This window comes from Pipistrellus kuhlii, unplaced genomic scaffold (genome assembly GCF_014108245.1).
Source record: "Pipistrellus kuhlii isolate mPipKuh1 unplaced genomic scaffold, mPipKuh1.p scaffold_m20_p_97, whole genome shotgun sequence".
Classification (NCBI taxonomy): Eukaryota; Metazoa; Chordata; class Mammalia; order Chiroptera; family Vespertilionidae; genus Pipistrellus; species Pipistrellus kuhlii.
The window spans coordinates 553,736-575,952 of record NW_023425603.1 but is presented as its reverse complement, the minus strand read 5'-3'; the positions used below and the strand labels follow the sequence as shown (position 1 = coordinate 575,952).

General features: G+C 59.7%; 1 protein-coding gene across 5 annotated transcripts in view; it reads right to left on the bottom strand.

The window, feature by feature from the left end:
* Positions 1-22,217, bottom strand: part of TRAF3 (TNF receptor associated factor 3) — an 81,065-nt gene that overhangs the window by 22,840 nt on the left and 36,008 nt on the right. For 4 of the 5 annotated variants that reach the window (XM_036429021.2, XM_036429022.2, XM_036429020.2 and 1 more), the window contains exons 4-5: positions 2,087-2,335; positions 1,453-1,504 (exon numbers count right to left, since the gene is read on the bottom strand). In XM_036429021.2, coding sequence (XP_036284914.1) covers positions 1,453-1,504; positions 2,087-2,331 — 297 coding nt within the window. In that variant the 5' untranslated portion in view covers positions 2,332-2,335. Of the gene's footprint in view, positions 1-1,452; positions 1,505-2,086; positions 2,346-22,217 lie in introns of all 5 variants that reach the window. The other variant, XM_045578361.1, reaches the window with a different exon arrangement.

Genomic DNA, 22,217 nt, shown 5'->3' with positions numbered 1-22,217 from the left:
AATGCTTGGAAAGAAAAGGCAGGAGAATCAAGATGGTGGTGTAGGTAAACACCAGACTTCCCACTTCCCACAACCACATAAAAATTACAACTAAAATAAAGAACTACCATCATTCAGAACTGCGTGAAAGCTGGCTGAACGAAGTCCTCAACGAGAGAAGTAAAGAAGAAATAACTGAAATGCCAAGGGTTAAAGACATAGAGAGAATCTTAAAAGCAGGAAGAGAAAAGCAGTTAGTTACCTACAAAGGAGAACCATACAACTGTCAGCTGATTTCTCAACAGAAACTTTGCAGGCCAGAAGGGAGTGGCAAGAAATATTCTAAGTGATGAATGGCAAGGACCTACAGCCAATATTACTCTACCCAGCAAAGCTATCACTCAGAATTGAAGGCAGATAAAGAGCTTCACAGCCAAGAAAAAGTTAAGAGTTCATCACTACCAAATCAGTATCAGATGAAATGCTGAAGGGTATTCTTTAAGAAGAGGAGGAGGAGGAGGAGGAGGAGGAGGAGGAGGAAGAAGGAGAAAAGATGAAAAATATGAACAATAAAATGGCAATACATACACATCTATCAACAATTATATCTAAAAATCAAAATAAGCAAACAAGGAAACTAATGAACAAAATAAATTGGTGAATAAAACAGAACCAGAGACATGGAAACATGGGACAGACTGAAGAATCTCAGAGGGAAGGTGGGGGGAGGGGGGGAACTAACCAAAGATCTTACATGCATTACCTGTGGACACAGACAGGGTGGTGAAGGGGGGAGCGGGAACCAGAGAGAGGGGCATTGTGGGGAGGGGACATTTGCAATACTCCCAACAATGAAGATAAAAAAGGAAGAAAAGGTAGATGGACGCATGGCTAATTCCATCTCTAAATGTGCCCTGGGGTCCCCAGCCCCCTGCCCGGCCCGGCCCCTGCGCGGCCCGCAGACCCCGCACCTTGGCCGCGGACAGAAGGCCAGCCTGCCGCTGCAGCCAGGAGCCCCGGAGCCAGCACTTCACTGCAGTGCAATGGCCTGCATTTAAGAAACGGTGAGGCTCATTAATCAAAACACGGGAACCCAGGTTTTATGGACATTTTAAGTACTTCAGTGAGCCATTTCCAACGACAAGTGCGCCCGGGAGTGTGACTGCACAGGAGGGCACAGGCGCCGTGCGGGGTCGCCCAGGGGGAGCCGGGGGAGCTGGCACCTCCGGTCTGACAGAGGCCCCGAGGCCCGAGCCCGCACACAGGCACGCGGGCAGGGAAGGGGCTGAAATCCCAGGGGGCAGGGCGCCAGGGCGCACATGTCTCTGAGTAAGACCCCGGTCCGGGCTCCTCCTTCTCCCGCCTCCTCGCTCCCCCGCTGTGCACAGGCGCCTCCTGGCTGCGGCAGGCCTGCCCGCGCGGCCCCGCTCACTGCACAATCCGCCCAGCGCCCAGCCCAGGACAAATCGATACCTTGTCTTTCAGGATGCTCTCCTGGCAGGCCGTGCACTTCGGGCTGGCAGAGCTGGGGAGAGACAGACACGTCAGCAGAGCCCGCCTCCGGCCGGTCCTGCCCCCGAGGTCAGCCTCGAGCCCCCGGGCGGGCCGGCTGGCGGTGGCAGTGGAACGCAGGGAAGGGGCAGACTGTCCCGGTAACTTCACAGGAAGTTAGCACAGCAGGTCAGTCCCATCTGGAAAGCCCCTTCCAGTAACAGTGACATTTCATTTCAGACACCAAACCAGCCGTGCTGGGCTCCTCTGGGAGTGCCCGGCTCAGGAGCCACATCCCTCCACGTGCTCCACCCCGCGGAGGCCCCCCGGTGAGGGGCACACCCGGCCGCCCGGCCCGGCCCCTCCCGCACAGAGCACGCCCTGAGGGCTCCCTCCCTGGCTGAGGGCGTCTCCTCCAGGCCCGGGGCCACCGAGGTGGCAGGGGAGACGTTACATGTGCTTCGGGAGACAGCCAGTGCGATGGGGCTGGGGCCGGGCCGGTCTCTAGCCCGCACTCAGGTGTGCTCCCCCGGGGCCCTGGGTGGCCGGCCCTTTGGTCCCTGCGGAGCCTGCTCCAGAGAGCGAGGGACGGAGACGCGCCCAGAGCCGCACCTACCCCAGCAGGCTGGCCATGCAGCTGTCGCAGAAGCGGTGCCCACACTCGGTCTGCTTGGGGTTGCACAGCACCAGCTGGCACTTCTCGCACTTGTACTTGTCCTCCACGGCCTTCACGAACTTCTCCCTGTAGCCTCCCTGCTCGGGGACGAGCACCGGGGCGGCCGCGCTGTGGTCCGGGTGCAGCTTAAGCGATGGGTTGGGCTGCAGTGAGCCGGAAGGGTCCATCTTCTTACTCGGCTCCATGGTGCGAGGGGCCTCTGCCGGGGAAACACAGCGAGTCAAGCACTGCCGCGGTGCAGCCGGGAGCAGCAGCCGGCCGGACCGGGAGCCTGCCCGCGCGCCCCGCACCTCTCGCCACCCTCACAGCCTGGCGGCACGGCTGTGTCTCGAAGGTTCTTTAAGCCCCAGAGAACCCCTAGCTGGGCTGTCAGCTCCCACCGGAGGCCCCATTCCGACGCTGGCCAACGGGGCGGTGGGGAGGGGGCGGGGCCGAGGCTGCGGTGGCCGGCAGTCAAGCCCAGCACCCTGTGCGCCTGCCCGCAGGCTCCCGCTGAAGTGCTCGCAGTGCCCCAGCCTGGCCTCCTGCCGGCCCTGGCCCTCCCAGCGGCCCCGCCGCCTGCCACGTGCTGCCCACTCCGGGCGCCACCTGCCCACGGGGAGGAGGGCACGAGGACGCCGGCCACACGGAGACGGCCACACGAGCGGCACAGAGACGGGCAGGGCCGGGGCGGGCGCCTCCAGCTGGGCACGGCTTCCAGCTGGGGACAGAAGTCTGCGCGGACGGCGGGCCGCACAGCTCGGCGCGCTGTCCGGGCCTCCACCCTGAGGCCCTGGGCGGTGTGTACACGGAGCGGCACACGCTGTGAAGGCGGAGATGTACACGGTCCGGGAGACCAGAGGACGCACGTCAAAACCCAAGACTGAACAGAACTGCACGTGCCAACGCTGAGGGTCTGCAGTGCACTGACAGCACCGGCTGTGCGAGGGTAAAGGGCACCGCAGTGCCTCCCCGTGGGCACAGCAGGCGTGGCCGGTCCCCGTGGCCGGGCTGTGAGATACGCTGTTGAGACTGCTGACCACAGCACCGACACATGCTAGGACAAGGCGGTTCCCTCTCTGGATGGCTCAGCCTTCCCCAAATGCCCCTCTGGCCTCGGGTGTGTGTGTGTGTGTGTGTGTGTGTGTGTGTGTGTGCGCTCAGTGGTTAGAGTGTCAGGCCGCGCAGTGACCCTCTGATACCTGGTCAGGTGCACCTGGGAGCTGCTCTCACATCAGTGTGCTCCCTCCCTCGCTCCCTCTCCCTCCTGTTTTCTCTGTGAAAAGCAATGGGGAAAAACTGCCTCAGGTGAAGATTCAAAACAAAACAAAAAAGCGAAAGGCCCCACAAATGCCCCTCCTCGGCAATTAGGCCAGAAAAATAAAAGGCATCCAGGTTGGAAAGGAAGGTGTAAAACTATTTCTACGTTCAGAGGACATGACACAGAACATACTGAGGAATAAACCAAAACTAGCTGAACCAACAGCAAAGCTGCAGGTACAAGATCAGTACATGAAAGTCAACCGCAGGTACACGCTAGCCATGACACCACTGTGGAGTCAGAAAAACAGCCCTTAAAGCAGTGCCCGGGGGAATGACGCCTGGGATAGAGGGGGTGTGTGTGTGCTCACGGACGCGGAGAGCAGTGCCCTGGCCTCGGCTGTTTTGCAGAAATTAATAAGCGGAACCTAAAACCCCCAGAGAAACACCAGGGACCCAGATGGACAAACAGCCCGAGGAGGCGCAGCACTGAGGACGCACACCTGCTTCTGCGCACAGCGGGGACACGGCCAGCGGCCAGCGGCCAGGACTGAGCCCAGAGGTAACCACAGCCGCAGCCACAGTCCCCGCCAGGCCCGGCCTCGCCTGCTCAGAGCCCGGCTGCTCACGGCGGCGCCTGCGGCAGGGCGGGGTCACCACGGGCACCGGCCCCTCCACCAGGCTCACCTGGCTCAGCGCTCGGACAGTTCTGCCTGGGAGGACAGAGGTGGTGTGAGACCTCCCCTGCTGGTCCCCTCGCTTGCCTTTCAAAAAACCTACCGGCTGACCCCCACAGAAGGCCACGTGCACGGCACATGAAGCATCCGTGAGCCCCGAGCACACGCCCGCCCCGGGTGCGCCCGCCTCTCGTGGGCACAGACAGACCCACGCCTGTCCCCGCGTGGAAGGCTCCGCGGCGCGCTCCCTGGCGTACGGTCCCCAGCGCTGCTCTCAGGGACGGTCTGAACGGCGGCACGTCCGGGCCGGCCCCCGGGCCCCGGCAGGCTGAGCTCGGGGCCGCCAGCAGCGTGGGCCGGCCGCGGCCGCTGTCTGTCAGGCCTGCGGCTGAGGCTCCTCTCCACGTTTAAGGGGAGCAACAGACACCAAACCAAACAGGCGCCTGCTGACAGGCCTGACGTGGCCCAGAAGCCCGGACTCCACCTGCCTCTCACGGCAGCGGCCAGCCCGGCCCTGGCCTGGGCGCCTGAGCTCGGGGAGCTGAAGGCGTGCCCGGCCCACCGGCCAGCAGGCTAGCAACGCGCCTGGCCAAAGCCTTCACTGCCTCAGCGAACGGCCGGGTGCCGTTTTCTCGCTGATAATTGCACATGTGCTGGCGGTCGCTGGGTCTTTCCTGCTCTGAAAGGCCGGTTCTGCCTTCCTGTCGTTTGGAATGGGGCTGTTCTGTCTTCCCAACACTGGCCTGCAGGGTCACTCTATATGTGCTCTGACGACGAATCCTCTCCTGGTTAACTATGTCTTCTCCACAGCTGATGGCCTGGCTTCACCGTGTCTTTTAGTGGACGGTTCCTCACTTTAATGTAGTCACACCCATCCCTGTCCTTAATATTCAGTGGGTGATGCCGACGGGAAAGAGGCAGCGGTTCCTATGAAACCAGACAGAGCGTTCTGACGGTTCGGCCGGTGCAGTGCCCGGCCGGACGGCTCTTCTCGGTGGGAAGCGCGCCTGACAGCTGTGGCTGCAGACGTGAAAGCAGCCACACTGCACTGCAGGGCCCGGCGCTCTGGTGACGCTCCGACAAACAGAGACGAGGCTCTCCTCCCGCACTTCACCGCCACAGCTGACGGCAGGCGGGGGTCAGCGGCCGAGGGCGACCACCACCCTCGGTCTCAGTGCGATGCTGACACCTGCACAGGGAATTCTCTCACTCAGCGCCTGTGAAATGGGCTTCCTGGGACTTCTCGGGTTTCTACAATTAATATTAAGAGTTTCTACGTCTGACATTAATAAATTGTTAAACAAAACAAATTAATAAATTGTTAACAAATAGATGCATCTTGAAAAAAAGAAAAGAAAGCAGCTCTAATTCTGCCCCAGGCTCATTTTCAAAAGGATAATCTGCTCACACAAACCAGCCAGGAGCCGCCACGTCACACACCCACTGTCCTAGGGAACCATTCCTTCCGAACAAAAGCTTACTGGAGACAGAAACGCCAGACCAGACCGCCTGTGTGGGCGGGTGCCCCTCGTGGGCCCGCGGCAGCAGGGCAGGCGGGCGGACGGGTGGCTTGGGTTTGCTGAGGACCCCGATCTGCACCCGCACCGACCGTCACCGGAAGCCAGTTCCCACCACGGCGCACGCAGCATGCCCCTCCTAAAGCCACGGGGACGCGGGAGAGGGAGCGCAGGCGAGGCTCACAGTGCGGACACGTATCAAACACCGAGCGCCTGGGAACCTGGTGCAATGCGCCCGCCCGTATCCAGACCCACGGCTTCACATCCCGTATGGATTCTCACGGGAAACCGGGAGGAGTGACCATCTCAGGAGGCAATGAAAGCCAAGCCTGGGGCAGTGACGTTCTAAGTCCATGCAGAGAGGAAGGAGAGGCAGGCCGCCGGCAGCCGGCCTCAGGCGTGGAGCCAGCGCCGTGGGGGCGCGAGGGCCCGGCAGCCACGCTCGGCGCTACCAAAGCCACCGCGCTCGCAGGCCCTCGGACGGAAACGGCTCTGGAAAAGGAAGCTCTCGGTTCCTATAACTCTAAACACACACACGGTAAGGCTAAGTGCTTCTGAAATACTGTGATTTCTAATCTGCCGCCAGGCCCGGCCAGCAGCCCACAGGGGCCCCGTGGAGTCCCACACGTGCGCGGTAAACGGACAGAGTCCATCTTTGGAGCCCTCTTCCTTTTTGGGGGGTTAATCCTCACAGAGGATATTTTTCTCCACTGGTTTTTAGAGAGGGAGTGGGAGCGGGGGAGAGAGAGAAACATGGATGTGGGAGACTCACGCGTTGGTCCCTCCGCTTGTGGACCTGACCGAGCGGGGGTGTTGGGGATCAAAGCCTGCAACCCAGGTTGGTTGCCTTAACCCTGTGGTCGGCAAACTGTGGCTCGGGAGCCACATGTGGCTCTTTGGCCCCTTGAGTGTGGCTCTTCCACAAAATACCACGGCCTGGGCGAGTATTTTGAAGAAGTGACGTTAGAAGAAGTTTTAAAAATGTGGCTCTCCAAAGAAATTTCAGTCATTGTCCTGTTGATATCTGGCTCTGTGGACAGATGAGTCTGCCGACCACTGCCTTAACTAAAATGGAACCTGAGGCCTTCGTCTCTGGCCGATGCTCTAACCACTGAGCCAAATCGACTAGGGCCAGATTTCTTGGTTTAAATATAAATGTTCTGTTTCACTGGCTAATACATGGACATAAAAATAGGTCCAGTCTGCCATGCTCCTGAAGTCAGATGTGACTGTCACAGCTAATGAGATTCTGTGTTTGCCACGGCTGTGCTGATGGAAGGAAGCCATGTAAGCTCGGGCAAACGCGTAGAGGTGGTGGGAAAGCAGCGTTTCGGGCCTTCAGACTGAGGGTTAACTGCGGGCCTGGGCACGCCCGGAGGCTGACACAGGTGCCTCTGGCCAGGAAGCGGCCCTGCAGGAGGTGGAGCCCAGGCCCCAGCCCATGCCCCCGCCCCGCCCCCTTCGGCCTCAGCGCAAGGAGAGGATGCTTGCTATGTGTCCACACCCAGAGAGAAAGGCGAACCACGCGGTGCAAGGGGCGCGCAGGTGGGGAGGAGCCCGAGTCTGTGCACCGGAGCCAAAGGGCGGCCAGGACCGGAGCACCAGGGAGCAGTGGTCCTGGGGCCGTCCGGGGCCCGAGAGGACCAGGCCTGCCCAGCCGCCCGGCACCAGGAGCGATGCTGTGTGTCCTCCGCGCGGAACTGCTCCTCTGGTGCTGCACTGCGTGCTCACAGCCGGGGGCAGGACCCCGGGCTGCGGCCCCACTGCTGTGCAGGCGACAGCCCCGGGAGGAGCCCTGCTCAGTGCTGCTGTCAGGCCGGCGGTGCAGGGCAGCTGCTGGCGGGCCGTCTCGGAGGCGGGCGAGGCCTGGGCCGGGGCCTCCGCCTCCCTCCGCGCGGCCTGACGGTGTAAGCGCCTGCCGCTGTGATCTCGGCGGGCCACGTCTGCCTTGGAGATCAGAAACTGGAAACAAAAGCACATGTGCTGACAGGGATTCCACGGCAGGAAAGCCCGGGGAAGCCCAAAAAAGGGAAGCAGCGAAAACAAAGACAACGGCGCCTGCCAGCTGGAGAGCCGGACACACGGACGGACGGAAGGACGGAGAAAGGAGCCCACGTCCTGCCCGGGGTGCGGGGAGGGAGCACTAGCAGGTAGGTGCACTGCGTTGAGGCTCTGCCTCCATCTCTTGCACTGACTCCCGGCCTCAGCCCCACGCCAGACGCTTTGCTGAGGGGGGGCTGGTGGCTGGTGGCCAAGGGCCCGTTAGACAGGAGACTGGATTCCTAACCAGACAGTGAGGCCCTTGTAAAACATGATCTAGTACAGTGTTTCCCAACCTTCTCTCATGATGAGAATCACCTGGTGGAGTTGTTAAAACACAGATTCCTGAATCCCAACTAAGAAGTGCTAAACTAGAATTTTTGAGAACATATAGGTAAAATTGCATACCTAACTTAGTGCTCTGTATATAAAATCTGTCTTAGAGCACTAGTTAAGTATACAATTTTACCTATATGTTCCCAAAAATTCTAGTTTAGCACTTCTTAGTTGGGATTCAGGAATCTGTGTTTTAACAACTCCACCAGGTGATTCTCATGAGAGAAGGTTGGGAAACACTGTAGTAAGCAGCTCAAGATCAGCAGCGTAGCCACTCAGTACACACGTGCTTTGGGTTTTCTGCATTTTTTGAGTTGGACACAAATTAGATTATTTTTATTTTATTTTAAAATCGTTTGTCGTGAAGTATTAAGAAGCATAGAAAAGCACAGGAAATACGTAGTTTCATAAGTTACTACAATAGAAGCCTGGTGCACGACATTTGTGCCCAGCCTGCACCCTCTCACAGTCTGGGACCCCTCCAGGGACATCCGACTGTCGGCTTAGGCCCACTCCCTGCACCGCAGTCGGACGCCCCAGAGGGGTCCTTCGCACTGCCGCAGGCTGGAGAGGCTCCCAGCACTGCGCCGCCCTCGCCAGCAGGAGCCTGGCTCATGCACACTGACCACCAGGGGGCAGCTCCTGCAGTGTGTCACGGCAGCCGGTCTCTCCCCCATCGGGTCGATTTGCATACTAGGGTTTTATTATATAGGATTACACAAGGGCTGGCCCACCTGCCACCCAGGCCCAGGAACGGGGCACAGCAGGAGCCCCAAGAGGATGGGCACCTCTCTCATCCCAGACCCTCTCCTCCCGTAGTGACAACCACCTGATGCCGATGGACACCATGTCCTCGCGGTTCTTCAGGTCTGTCTCCCACGTGCGCAGCCTGGAAGTTTACCTTTGCTTCTGGATTTTACATGCACAGGGCGCACTGTCTGCACCGGTGTCTTGCCTCCCCCCATTGCCATTGCTGTGCCTGTTTCATTTCACTACTGTATAATATTCCATATGCAGCTCGGCCCGTGTGGCTCAGTGGTGGAGCGTCAACCTATGAACCAGGAAGTCACTGTTCAATTCCCAGTCAGGGCACAGGCCTGGATTGCAGGCGATTCCCTCTAGGGTGTGCTGGAGGCAGCAGATCAATGATTCTCATCATCCGTGTTTCTATCTCTCCACCCTCTCCCTTCCTCTCTGAAATCAATAAAAATCTATTTTAATTAAAATAAATAAATAATTTAAAAAATAAAAAAATAAAACCATGGCTGGATAGAAAAGACAGCATGTCCATCCCAAAGTTTTTTTTTTGTGTGTGTGTGTTTTTTGTGTTTTTAATAGCCCTAACCAGTTTGGCTCAGTGGATAGAGCGTCGGCCTGCGGACTGAAGGGTCCCAGGTTTGATTCCGATCAAGGGCATGTACATTGGTTGCGGGCACATCCCCAGTAGGTGGTGTGCAGGAGGCAGCTGATGGATGACTCTCTCATTGATGTTTCTAGCTGTCTATCCCTCTCCCTTACTCTCTGTAAAAAATCAATAAAATATATTTTAAAAAATAATAAACGAACAGACAAGCCGTAATTCCCGGGCCGCCTCCGCTGCCCTGGGAGCTTCTGCCGTGGAGAATGCGGCAGCACGGAGCCCCCGCAGGCCAGCTCCCGCCCCCACGCCGTTCTCCGGCACCGCCTGGAGTGCATTCTCACCCTCACCACTCAAACCCAGGCCGTTTCCCAAAGCAGTGTACATTCCTGCCAGGGGGACTGCGTGTCTGGGGTCTACTTCTTCAACAAGACTGGACAGACTTTTCCAATCTTGCTGGCTGTCTGAGGCAGAATTTTATAATTATTTTGAACAAAGAACCCATGAAATCTCACAGCTGACGGCTGCCGCCATGGCGGGTTAGTTCTGCCTCCTCTGCCTTCCCCATGGCCCCTGCTCGGCGGCTCCTCCCCAGCGGGAGGGGCCGGGGAGGGGCCTGGGTGGGTCGGGCCTGCCTCGATGAGTGTCCCCTCCCTGGCCCAGTAGCTCCTCTGCTGAGTACACACCAGCTCAGCCTCAGTGATGTCCTCCTTTCCTCTCTCCAGAGCCTGGCCAGGGCGCCAGATGCGGCAACGAGGAGAGCAAAGCCCGGCCCCGCCCTGCAGCGTGGAGGGCATGGGGGGGGGGGGGGCGGGGAGCAGACCCCCTGCGGCCTGCCCGCCTCAGGGTCCTCAATCCGCTGGCCCACAGCCCCTTCTATGGCAACAGGGAAGGTCTGCTCACAGCAGAGCCTCACAGACACGCCCACTTTCAAAACCACGGATTTTAATCCCTCAAGAAACTGTATGAGTCAACTAAGGTCACACACACCCTCAATATCCTTCATTCACATTTCACTAGACCATTCCATAGGAACCGATTTTTGGCTGTTAATCTTTCTACTGTACATTTCCCATTTGATTAACTCTGCTCTTATTTTTATTACTTTCTTCCTTTTTCGCCTTTCCCCCCCCCCCATTCTTTTTCTAATTTTTATTTAGAATGATGCTTAGCCTACTGATTTTCAGTTTTCCTATTTTTCTCAGACTATAAATCTCCCTCCATGTACAGCTTTGGCTGCATTCTACAAATTCTGATACATAGTATTTTCATTATCATCCAGTTACAAAGATTTTTCTAACTGCAATTAGATCATCTTTTACCAGGGATGTGCCCGCAACCAATGTACATGCCCTTGTTCCAAATCGAACCTGGGACCTTTCAGTTCGCAGGCCGACGCTCTATCCACTGAGCCAAACCGGTTTCGGCCAATAAAATATATTTTAAAAAAATAAAGTCTCGGAGATTTTATAGTTATCTTTTTGTTACTGTTGTTTTGTTTTTGTTTTTTTTTTTAAATATATTTTATTGATATTTTACAGAGAGGAAGGGAGAGAGATAGAAAGCTAGAAACAGCCAAAACCGGTTTGGCTCAGTGGTAGAGCGTCGGTCTGCAGACTGAAAGGTCCCAGGTTCGATTCTGGTCCAGGGCATGTACATTGGTTGCGGGCACATCCCCGGTAGGGGGTGTGCAGGAGGCAGCTGGTCGATGTTTCTCTCTCATCGACGTTTCTAGCTCGCTCTCTCTCTCCCTTCCTCCTCTCTGTAAAATATCAATAAAATATATATATTAAAAAAAAAAGAAAAAAGAAAGCAACATCGATGAGAGAGAAACATCGACCAGCTGCCTCCTGCACACCCCCTACCGGGGATGTGCCCGCAACCAATGTACATGCCCTGGACCAGAATCGAACCTGGGACCTTTCAGTCTGCAGACCCACGCTCTACCACTGAGCCAAACCGGTTTCGGCCAATAAAATATATTTTAAAAAATAAATAAGGTCTCGGAGATTTTAGTTATCTTTTTGTTACTGGTTTTTTACGGGTTTTAATGGGTTTTTAGAGGGAGAGGAAGGGAAGAAGGTCCCCATGGGTTTAACTCCGGCCGCACAAGCCTGGACTGCAGGCCTGATCCCTGCACACCCCCTGGATCCAGCCTGCGATCCGGGCATGTGCGGCCGGAGTTAAATCCATGCACGGGGCCACGCCGTGACCTCAGCACGCTGGCCAGGGCTTGTCACTAATTACAGCCAACCCCGCTGAGCCAGAGAGTCTAACTGGGAGTATTATTACAATGCTTTGACAAGCATGAGATTTGTACTAGGGTCCAGTTTTGATCAATTTTTACAAAGATCTTCTGTATGCTTGAAAACAAAGTTTCATAATGGAATGTTACTTATATATTCATCAGACCAGCAGTACCGGTCCTGTTTAAAACATCTGTGCTCACCAGTTTCCATTTATTTATTTTTATCTGCTTATCCTACCAGTTACTGAGAAAGGTCCCCATCTGAATGCACTTTCCTTAAAACGTCCCGGAGTGCGGCTCCGCGGCCAGCGGGTCCTGTCGCTCTCGTCGATGCCGCGTGCAGTGGGTGTCCTCCGCGGGAGCCGCTTCACTAACGGCCACACCGTCTTCTGGCTGCCAGCACCCGACCGGGAGGCGCGGTCCTGCTCTCCCTCTCGATGTGACTCCTGTGTCCCACTGCTTCTCGGGGTTCCTTTTCTCAGGATCGCTGGTGCGTTAGCAGTGGATTCTGTGGTGCCTGGCCGTGCTTTTCTTCGACTATTTGAGATTTCTGACCTTCGTGGCTTATAGTTTTCATTACATCTGGGCATTTTAGCCACTATTCCTCCCAATTCTGCTTCCACACCCCCTCCCCCAGAACTCCGTGTACACACACCTAGGAACGGCTAATTCTCTCAAAGGTCAGTCCTGCTGTGCATTCTCTCCCCTCTCCTCAGGGCGGTCTGGGGAGGTGCTTTTGCTGAGTCTTGAAGTTCACGGATCTTTCCTGCGGTGCTAATTTGCTATTAATCTCTCTCCTGCACTGTTCATTTCAGATCACATTTTTTATCTCTAGAAGTTCTATTTCAGTCTTTTTTATATCTTTCATTTCACTCACAGTGCTTATTTTCCTCAACATTCTTGAATATGTGCAACTTATATATTACTTATTTTATTTATTTTAAAATATATTTTATTGATTTTTTACAGTGAGGAAGGGAGAGGGATAGAGAGCTAGAAACATCGATGAGAAAGAAACATCAACCAGCTGCCTCCTGCACACCCCGCCACTGGGGACTTGCCCGCAACCAATGTACATGCCCCTGAGCGGAATCGAACCTGGGACCCCTCAGTCCACAGACTCTACCCACTGAGCTAAACCGGTTTATTTCAATGCCTTAGTTAGCTAATTCCATTGTCGCTGTTACTGTGGGGTCTGTTTCTATTGGCTAATATTCCTCCTGGCTTATGTCATATTTTCTTCTCTGCATGCCTGTAGTTTTTATTAGATTCCACTGGGTCTTACTGTAGCCTTTTAAATAGTGTTGGGCTTTTTCCCCTGGGACTGCAATTAAGTTACCTGGACTCGGCTGGGGCGGGTCCAGGGCCTTCTGTCTGAGGCTCGTTCACAGGAGCTGCGCGGAGTCTGCCCGAGGCCCTAAGCTGGGGTGGGGACCTCTTCCTGGACATTGATAACATCATTCCAGGCCGCGCAGAAGTACCCACTGACAAGTGAGCCTCAAAACCAAAGAAAAACGAGCCGCCGGATCTGTCAAACACTGGATCAGCTCCCCCTGCTGCGCGGCAGGCCAGACCACAGGCTTCACAGCCTCATTCGGCCCGCAGCTCCCCCCTGCTCCGTGAGCAGGCTGCTCTGGAGCACCCAGACCAACCTTTAACCGGTGTCACCGGGGACAGACACTGCGCTCCTCGGTCCCGGGCCTCTGCTCTGGCTCCCAGGGCTTCCTCGGGGGTCTGTGGCCGTGCAGACCTCCGGGATCTCTAAGTGGCTTCCTCCCCCCCACACACCACAGCTGACCCTCCGATTCCAGCTGCCTGTCCCCTCCCCCATCTCTGATCTCTGCTTCCTCAGTTCAGTAAGGCCCGTGGGCTATGTTTGCCCACCCACGCGTCCCTGCCCTGTAAAATAGAAACTGTCTCTAGGCTGAGATTGGCAAACTACAGCCTGAGGGCCAAACGCAGCCTGCTGCCTGTTTTTATAAATAAAGTTTTATTGGAACATATCTACACCCATTCATTTGCACACCTAGCAGGAAAGCAGCCACAGATCAGGGCAGAGCTGAGTGTCAGAGCCCAGGGTCTGCAAGGCCCGCCCCCGAGAGCGGTCCCCGCTGCAGAGGGAGCCGGGGGGCGGCTCCCCGCGCCTCCCGCTTCCGGCACCTGGTCCTCACCTGCCTGGCGCCAGGCAGCATGGGAGGCTGTGGCTTCGTGTGTTTGTCTGGTTTCAGGTGAAGCCGGGCTCAGGTGTGGAGCGAGGGCGGGGCGCCTCCCTCAGGTACCCACAGCTCAGCGACAGAAAGCCAGAATTAGTGCAAAAAATCCGTGCAAACCAAACGTTAAAAGCTGAGAAAGGCAGGCACAGTACAGCACTGCGCTGAGCTATAGTGAAGCTGAGGCAGAAGGAAAAGTCACGCATTCTGGTTGTCTCGATTAAAAATTAGATTTTTTTGGCATCAAATTTGATTTTTCAAAGGACTTCCTGAAAATGTCATTAATCTCAGTCCACTTCCGGTGGAGGGGACTCGGGCTGTCATTAGAACAGCTGCTTGGCAGGCGAGCCACACTGTGTCCCTTCGGAGACCCACAGCTCCCTGGGCAGCACGGCACTGAAGGTCTCCGTGCACGTGCCCACACACCACCCGCTGACAGGAAGGGGCCGGAGAACAGCGCTGGGCTCTTAGAATCGCCTCGAAGACGCTGTGGCCGCAGGGCACACTGTGCGGGGACTGCATCGGCGCCCATTACCCCGGAGGGCTGTGCCCGCATCAGCCGTGCCCCCCCAGCCGTGCCCCCCCAGCCGTGCCCCCCCAGCCGCGCCCCCCCAGCCGTGCCCCCCCAGCCGTGCCCCCCCAGCCGTGCCCGCACCAGCCGTGCCCCCCCAGCCGTGCCCCCCCAGCCGTGCCGCCCCAGCCGTGCCCCCCCAGCCGCGCCCCCCCAGCCGCGCCCCCCCAGCCGTGCTGCCCCAGCCGTGCCCCCCCAGCCATGCCCCCCAGCCGTGCCCCCACCAGCCGTGCCCGCACCAGCCGTGCCCCCCCAGCCGTGCCCCCCCAGCCGTGCCCCCCCAGCCGTGCCCCCCCAGCCGTGCTCCCCCAGCCGTGCCCCCCAGCCGTGCCCCCCAGCCGTGCCCCACCAGCCGTGCCCCACCAGCAGTGCCCCCCCAGCCGTGCCCCACCAGCCGTGCCCCACCAGCCGTGCCCCCCCAGCAGAGGCGTGCTCGTGGCTGATGACGGGAGACCCAATAGAGGTTCACACCGTACCACCAGACCCGCCGCCTGCACTTGAATTCTCTTTGGACGTCCGCCGTGCCCACATCTCTGCCTGGACCGCCGAGGAGCCGGACAGTGCCGGCCAGCCAGCTGCCGAGGCCGGAGCCGGCGGCACTGAAGCCGGTCCAGGCACCGTGCTCCTGCGGAGACTCGCCACGGCGCCCCGGGCAGCCACCAGCTCTTACCCGGGGCGGCGACACCCCAGTGATGCGGACAGACCGCGTGGCCCCTGAGAACAGGCGCCTCCTCCACGGTCTGATGTCAGCGCTGACATCCCTGCTTGTCTACTCCCGGCTCGATGCACCAGAGCCGCGCGCTCGCTGAGCCCACAGGCCGCGCTGAGCTGGCGAGGCTCCATCAAGCCCGCTCCAGGGTAGTCTTCCCACGGATATTTAGAGAGCAGAAGGGAGGGAGGGCCAGGGAGAGGGGAGAGACATCCATGGGCTGCTTTCTGCCCCGACTGAATTGGGACCAGAGATGAACCTCCAACCCAGGTACATGCCCTTGACTGGAAATCGTACCCGTGACCCTTCAGTTCACGGCTGATACTCTAACCACTGAACCACACCAGCCATGGCTCTCACAACATTTAAACAACAGTTTGCTTGGTTCCTAGCTACTTTCGTATGAAAATGGACTAGCGTTATTGAGCTTGCGGTGGGAAAGCATCGCCATGGGCCCAAGTCGGAGGAGGACAGCCAGTTAGAGTGAGATGACCACTCCTGCTCCTGGTCAGTTCTCACAGCCACCGAGGGGGAGGAGCCCTGGAGAATGCACAGCAGCGGGGGCTGGTTTGGTTCCGGGCGCTGGGGAGGTTTCTCTGGAGCCAGGTTCACCGAATCCTGACCACACGCCCCTCCCACGGCGCCCTCAGTCCTCATCACCAGTGTCTTCCCCGCCAGGCGGTCACATCGAAAAGGTGAGCTGCCAAGGGCACCCCTCTAGGATCTCCTGGAAGAGAACACCCTTCATGCTACATCCCACCTCCCCCGAAAAAACCTGCTTCCCAACCAAAGGGGCCCATCGGGAAAACCGAGGCCGTCACTGGAGAGAGGACGGCCGGGCGGGACTGCCGGGGCAGCCGGTCGTGCGCGGGTCCAGGCGACGGTGGGAGAGCGTTGACGCAGCCGGACAGTGAGCCGAGGAGGGCCTCGGGAGAGCCAGGGCTGCTTTGGCTCCGGAAACGTCCTGGGGAGAGGGAGCCCCGGGCTGCCCCGCTGCCTGGAGCGCAGAGAAAGGGCCGTGGGCCCAGCGGGCAGCCTGGGACGAGCTGCCGCTGCCCGCTGCACCCCTGGCTCCAAGTCTTAGGTTCAGGGGCACAGGCGGTGGGGCAGGGAGGGAGGAAAGGCGTGGCTGCTCCCAGGAGGGAGCGCGCTGGTCCTTTGTCTTGAGGGTCGGTCAAGGCGGGAGCATAGGGCGGAGGAGGGTCCGTTGCCAATGTGCACCCTCAGGGTCCTGGTCTCGACGATGGGCCAGCGCCAGGGCAGCGGCCATTAGTCACTGCAGCTGGTCCTGGGTCTGTCACGATGGCGCCCCACCTGGGTTTGCTGCTTTTCTGGGCTGGCCCAGACGCTTCTCCAAGGAAGGCAGTCAGGGGTCCAAATTGCATGACCAGCAACGCGCCACGGAAGGTGGGCGCCGGCTCTCCTCCCCAGGACCTGAACCTGCTGTTCGCCGCTGGCCAGCCTGTTCGCTGCCGTCTCCGTCGCCGTCCCCACGGCCTTTCGCTCTCCCTGGCAGACCCCGCCCAGCCCGATCCCGAATTCTAGCCAGGGGTTCGCCCGGCCAGCGGGCTTTGCCGAACACAGCTGTGGTTCGCTGCAGCGCGCTCGGTGACCGTAAGCAGAGGTTTGTTATGCAACATCAAATCTCCTGGGTTTCCCTCAAGATTAATCAATATTTAGAACGCAAAGTATTCTATGTCAGCACTTCCTACACAAATAAAACGGCGACATCAGTAACACTGCCTACTGGAAAACAAATCTTTGTTTGTGAGTTGGAGCAGTGCTAAGACTCCAGGACAGACGGAGGGAGGGGCAGAGCGCGGCAGGTCCCTGTGCCCGCCACCACCGCACCCAGCACCCAGCTCAGCCCCGGCGGCTGGGCATGGAGACCGAGCGAGGCTTGTCTGACCTCAGGGTCCACTCTCCCAAGTGCCCGGTAAATAGTGTGGAGTGACACACCTTCCCCGAACCTCCAGGAGGAAAATGAGAGAATTTTCTATGTTCAATATCCAAAGTGACAGGGTGGGTTTGTTCTCTAACGACCTCATTCTCCTCAAACATCACTGCACTGGAGCCTGCCCCTCCCTTCCATCTGCTCATAGACAGGAAAAAGGACGGGGGTGGGGGAGGATCGAGGAAGGAGGGGCCCCTGGGGGCAGAAGCCATCCATGCCTCCAGCCTCCTGCTCCCGAGGAGGGAGGAAGAAGTGTCCGATCATTTGAGGAAAGAGCCGGCAGTACCGGGAGAAAGACTGTCTGGTGAGACAGAGAACGCGGGAACTTCCCAGGCGGGTCTGTGAAGGCAAGGTGGGCGCAGACCGGCCGTGGGGCTCGAGGTGAGCGTCCACCTATGAACCAGGAGGGCACGGTTCCAGTCCCGGTCCGGGCACAAGCTCAGGTTGCGGGCTCCATCCCCAGTAGGGGGCGTGCAGGAGGCAGCCGGCCCATGACCTGTGGGCACAGATCACCTCGGCTGCCTCTGAGAAGGCTCTGGTCTCCAGCCTCATTCCCTGGTTCAGCATCCGCGACAGCCCAGCAAGGAGATGGGGAGGTGAGGGGGGTGGGGCGCGGACAGGAAAGGAGCCCCGCCTTAGAGACCTGGCTGTGGACATGGAAGCGTGCACGTGCGCACGCGTGTGTGACAGTACTGCCCCGCTGAACCCACAGGGACGCCCACTTATAAAGCCCCGGGGAGAGGGCGGCCTCGCCGTGACCGGGAGAGCCCGCAGACGTGAACTATTTCACATTTCTGCCAATGTCAGGAAATCATACACTGGTAAACGCAGTAAGAAAAGCCAGTGCTGCCCGGCCTGGGAGCTCGGTGTGAGAGCAGGTGGGCTGGCTGGCGGCCCTCACCCTCTGCCTGGCCCCGCGGGCAGTGGCGATGCATGGTCTGAGCGGGCAGGCGCTTTGTGTCAGTGGACAGACACAGGCACACTCTGTCCACGCTCCGTGGCCACGGGGGACACCACAACCACAGCCTGCCAGTCCCGTGCGCACCCTTCCCTCTGGGCCATGCCTTTCTCCCGCCCACAAAGTCCACGTCCACGTGTGCAGGCATGGAACACGGCGGCACGTGTGCAGGCATGGAACACGGCGGCACGTGTGCAGGCATGGAACACGGCGGCACGTGTGCAGGCATGGAACACGGCGGCATGTGTGCAGGCATGGAACACGGCGGCACGTGTGCAGGCATGGAACACGGCGGCACGTGTGCAGGCATGGAACACGGCGGCACGTGTGCAGGCATGGAACACGGCGGCACGTGTGCAGGCATGGAACACCGCGGCACGTGTGCAGGCATGGAACACGGCGGCACGTGTGCAGGCATGGAACACCGCGGCACGTGTGCAGGCATGGAACACCGCGGCACGCGCCCACGAGGGCAGACGGGGCGTGGGAGCGCGTGCACGGAGGAAGACGGCGAAGGCACGCCGCGCCGCCTGTGCCCGCTGCCCACCACACACGGAGATGCCCTTCCTGCGGCGGCACGTCCGGCCCCAAACCCTTGGTCTCCGCGGAGACTCCACAGGAACGCGCGCCGAACAGGGGCTGCAGCCAAACAGCTCCCGCCAGGCCTCACCTAGGCGCCTCGCCGGGAACCGCGCGCTCAGGAGCCTGGCCGAGCGCCCCCTCGGCCCGGCATGCGGCACTGCGCACACCCCACCTCCCACTCCCGTACATGTGACCACTTGGGGAGATGGAATGTTCTGGATGCACAGCTGGGAATACACTGAAAACTGAGAAACTGGATGCTATAGCAGGGGGCCATTTATGGTATGCAAATCATCTTGAAAAAGCTGTTATTTTAATATATTTAAGGCTAGGTATCCAGAGCGCTCCTTTCTTCTGCTTTTCATCTTTAGCATGTACTAAAGCGCTGTGTCTGACACCGGCGAGTGGACTCCGGGTCCCGAAACCAGGCTTCAGGGAGTGGTGAGAGCCATCCTGGTCGTGTCCACAGGCCTGAGGGCTGTGATCGGACACAGGCGGTGATGGCCGACTCACATCTCCCTCCGGGGCTGTGCTGGAGCCACAGCACCTCTCCCTCCGCCCGGGGCCTGCGCTGGAGCCACAGCACCTCTCCCTCCGCCCGGGGCCTGCGCTGGAGCCACAGCACCTCTCCCTCCGCCCGGGGCCTGCGCTGGAGCCACAGCACCTCTCCCTCCGCCCGGGGCCTGCGCTGGAGCCACAGCACCTCTCCCTCCGCCCGGGGCCTGCGCTGGAGCCACAGCACCTCTCCCTCCGCCCGGGGCCTGCGCTGGAGCCACAGCACAGCTCCCTCCGCCCGGGGCCTGCGCTGGAGCCACAGCACCTCTCCCTCCGCCCGGGGCCTGCGCTGGAGCCACAGCACAGCTCCCTCCGCCCGGGGCCTGCGCTGGGAAGTGAGAAAGCGGAAGCAGGACCGCCCGCTGCCATGCACTGGCCGCCGTGGGGCTGTGCGGCGGCTGGGGTGCCCTAGTCCCTCTTAGGGAGCTGGCGGGCTGCTGCTCAGCATGGCAGCGGGCCCCAGAGCAGGCCTTCCAAAACCAGAAGCCAGGCAAAGCTGACCCTTTTATTTTTTTAAGCTTTTTATTGATTTCCGAGAGGAGGGGAGGAAAAAAGAGAGAGAGAAACATCAGTGAGAAAGAATCATTGATCGGCTGCCTCCTGCATGCCCCACACTGGTGATGGAGCCCGAAACCCAGACGCATGCCCGGCCCAGGAATCAACCACGGAGCCACGCGCCCGGCGAAGCCGCGCCTGCTAAGGAAGACGGCGTCACTGCCTTTCCACAGGCGACGCGGGTCACGACCCTGGCCCAGCCCCCAGGGAGGAGCAAGACCCCGCCTCGTCCAAGGGCTGTGAGAACCAGGAGGAGCCGGCGCTGTCAGTCCGGCCGACACTGTCTCCTGTGCCTGGAATAGGCTGTAAGCTACGCCCGGGAGCTCCGGTACTGCCTGGGACCAGCCCGAGTGCACCGAGCGGCCCTGGGGACAAGGGCGGGAGAAGGCGGGCTTTCAGATCGGCCGGCGAGGCCTCTGCTCCGGACCCAGAGCCAGCGGCTGGAGCGAAGCCCTCCTGTCAGGAGGGAGCCGGGGGCCGGTGCTGATCCCGGACCTGCCCCGTCCTGCTCCGGGACCTGGACCCAGTGGCTAACTTCTTTGGGCCTCGGCTTCCTCACCTGCAAAGCAAAGGGACGAACCCGCTGCGACTCCGCACTGAGGCTGCAGGTGGGTCACTGCTGTGAGCCTGTGGTCAATCCGCCCTCGAGCTCAGGCACAAACCCAGAGTTTACTAAGAGGAGAACCAGGACCCGCCAGTGACAGCCCCTTGCCATCTACGGCCTCAGCAGCCCCGCGCCCAGGGCCCCCGCCTCCCGCGCCCACACAGCGGCTGCAGAGCCGTTTCACAGACACTGACGGCCCTCCCTCTGCAGTCCACAGCCTAGGGGACGGATCTGAGCACAGAAACCACGCCACACAGCCCACACACAGCCCACACACAGCCCCACACAGCCCCACACACAGCCCACACACAGCCCACACACAGCCCCACCCCACACACAGCCCCACACACAGCCCACACACAGCCCCACACACAGCCCACACACAGCCCCACACACAGCCCCACACAGCCCCACACAGCCCCACACACAGCCCCACACACAGCCCCACACACAGCGCCACACACAGCGCCACACACAGCCCCACACACAGCCCCACACACAGCCCCACACAGCCCCACACACAGCCCCACACACAGCCCCACACACAGCCCCACACACAGCGCCACACACAGCGCCACACACAGCCCCACACACAGCCCCACACACAGCGCCACACACAGCGCCACACACAGCCCCACACACAGCCCCACACACAGCCCCACACACAGCCCCACACACAGCCCCACACACAGCCCCACACAGCCCCACACAGCCCCACACAGCCCCACCCCACACACAGCCCCACACACAGCCCCACACACAGCCCCACCCCACACACAGCCCCACACACAGCCCCACACAGCCCCACACAGCCCCACACACAGCCCCACACAGCCCCACACAGCCCACACACAGCCCCACCCCACACACAGCCCCACACACAGCCCCACACAGCCCCACACAGCCCCACACACAGCCCCACACACAGCCCCACACAGCCCCACACACAGCCCCACCCCACACACAGCCCCACACAGCCCCACACAGCCCCACACACAGCCCCACACAGCCCACACACGGCCCCACACACGGCCCCACACACAGCCCACACACAGCCCCACACACAGCCCCACACAGCCCCACACACAGCCCCACACACAGCCCCACACACAGCCCCGCACACAGCCCCGCACACAGCAGACAGCCCTGTGTGGCGATGCGGTCGGCCGTCTGTGCCTCTCACAAGCGGGGGTTTGACAGGGGTCCTCCTGGCTTGGGGTCCCTCTGCATGATGACGTCGGGGAGAGGCAGGCGCCCGGCTGCAGGGCGCCACTCCGCCAGGCCACACATGCACTGCCGCTCTGCCTGGGGGGCGAGGGCCGCCAGCACCCACCTCTCCACCCCCCGACGGCGGAGCTGGGCCGTGGCGCTCACACCGGCAGACCCCACCGGAAGCTGGACCCATCCCTCAGCCACCGTCTGCAGCCAGAAGCAGGAGACGAAGGCAGACCACAGCACGGCCCCCTGGGAAACAGGCGGTGCTGAATTCATCCCCATCATTCAGCCTCTCCCGCTGGTCCTCTCGCTGAAAACACCAGAAGGTTCAGAAGCCATTCATAAGCTTTCCAGAAGGCATGCAGCTGCCATGGTAACCCTGGCAACGTATCTGTCGGTGCTGGGACATAGGAAGTAGCACTCCTAATGCATTCAATACAGTTTGGGACCACCGATTTGTAGCAAAACAAATCAGCAACTCACAGCCCCCCTGGGCCACTGGGGGCGGAACCCACACCCCAGGACGCGCAGAGCTCCGCCCGGAATGCTCACCTGCGGGCAGAGCAGAACCAGGGAGCAGGCTCCGGCCGACACCGCGCGCGGGTTTGGTGAAGCAGATGCAGGAGTGTCTTAGGCTTCAGGGAGAGAAGCAACCACATCGCGGCCAGACTCCCCCTGTTCAGCCGAGCTCTGGAGAGAACAGCGCCGATGACTTATCCAGAGGGCACCTGCCCACGTACGAGG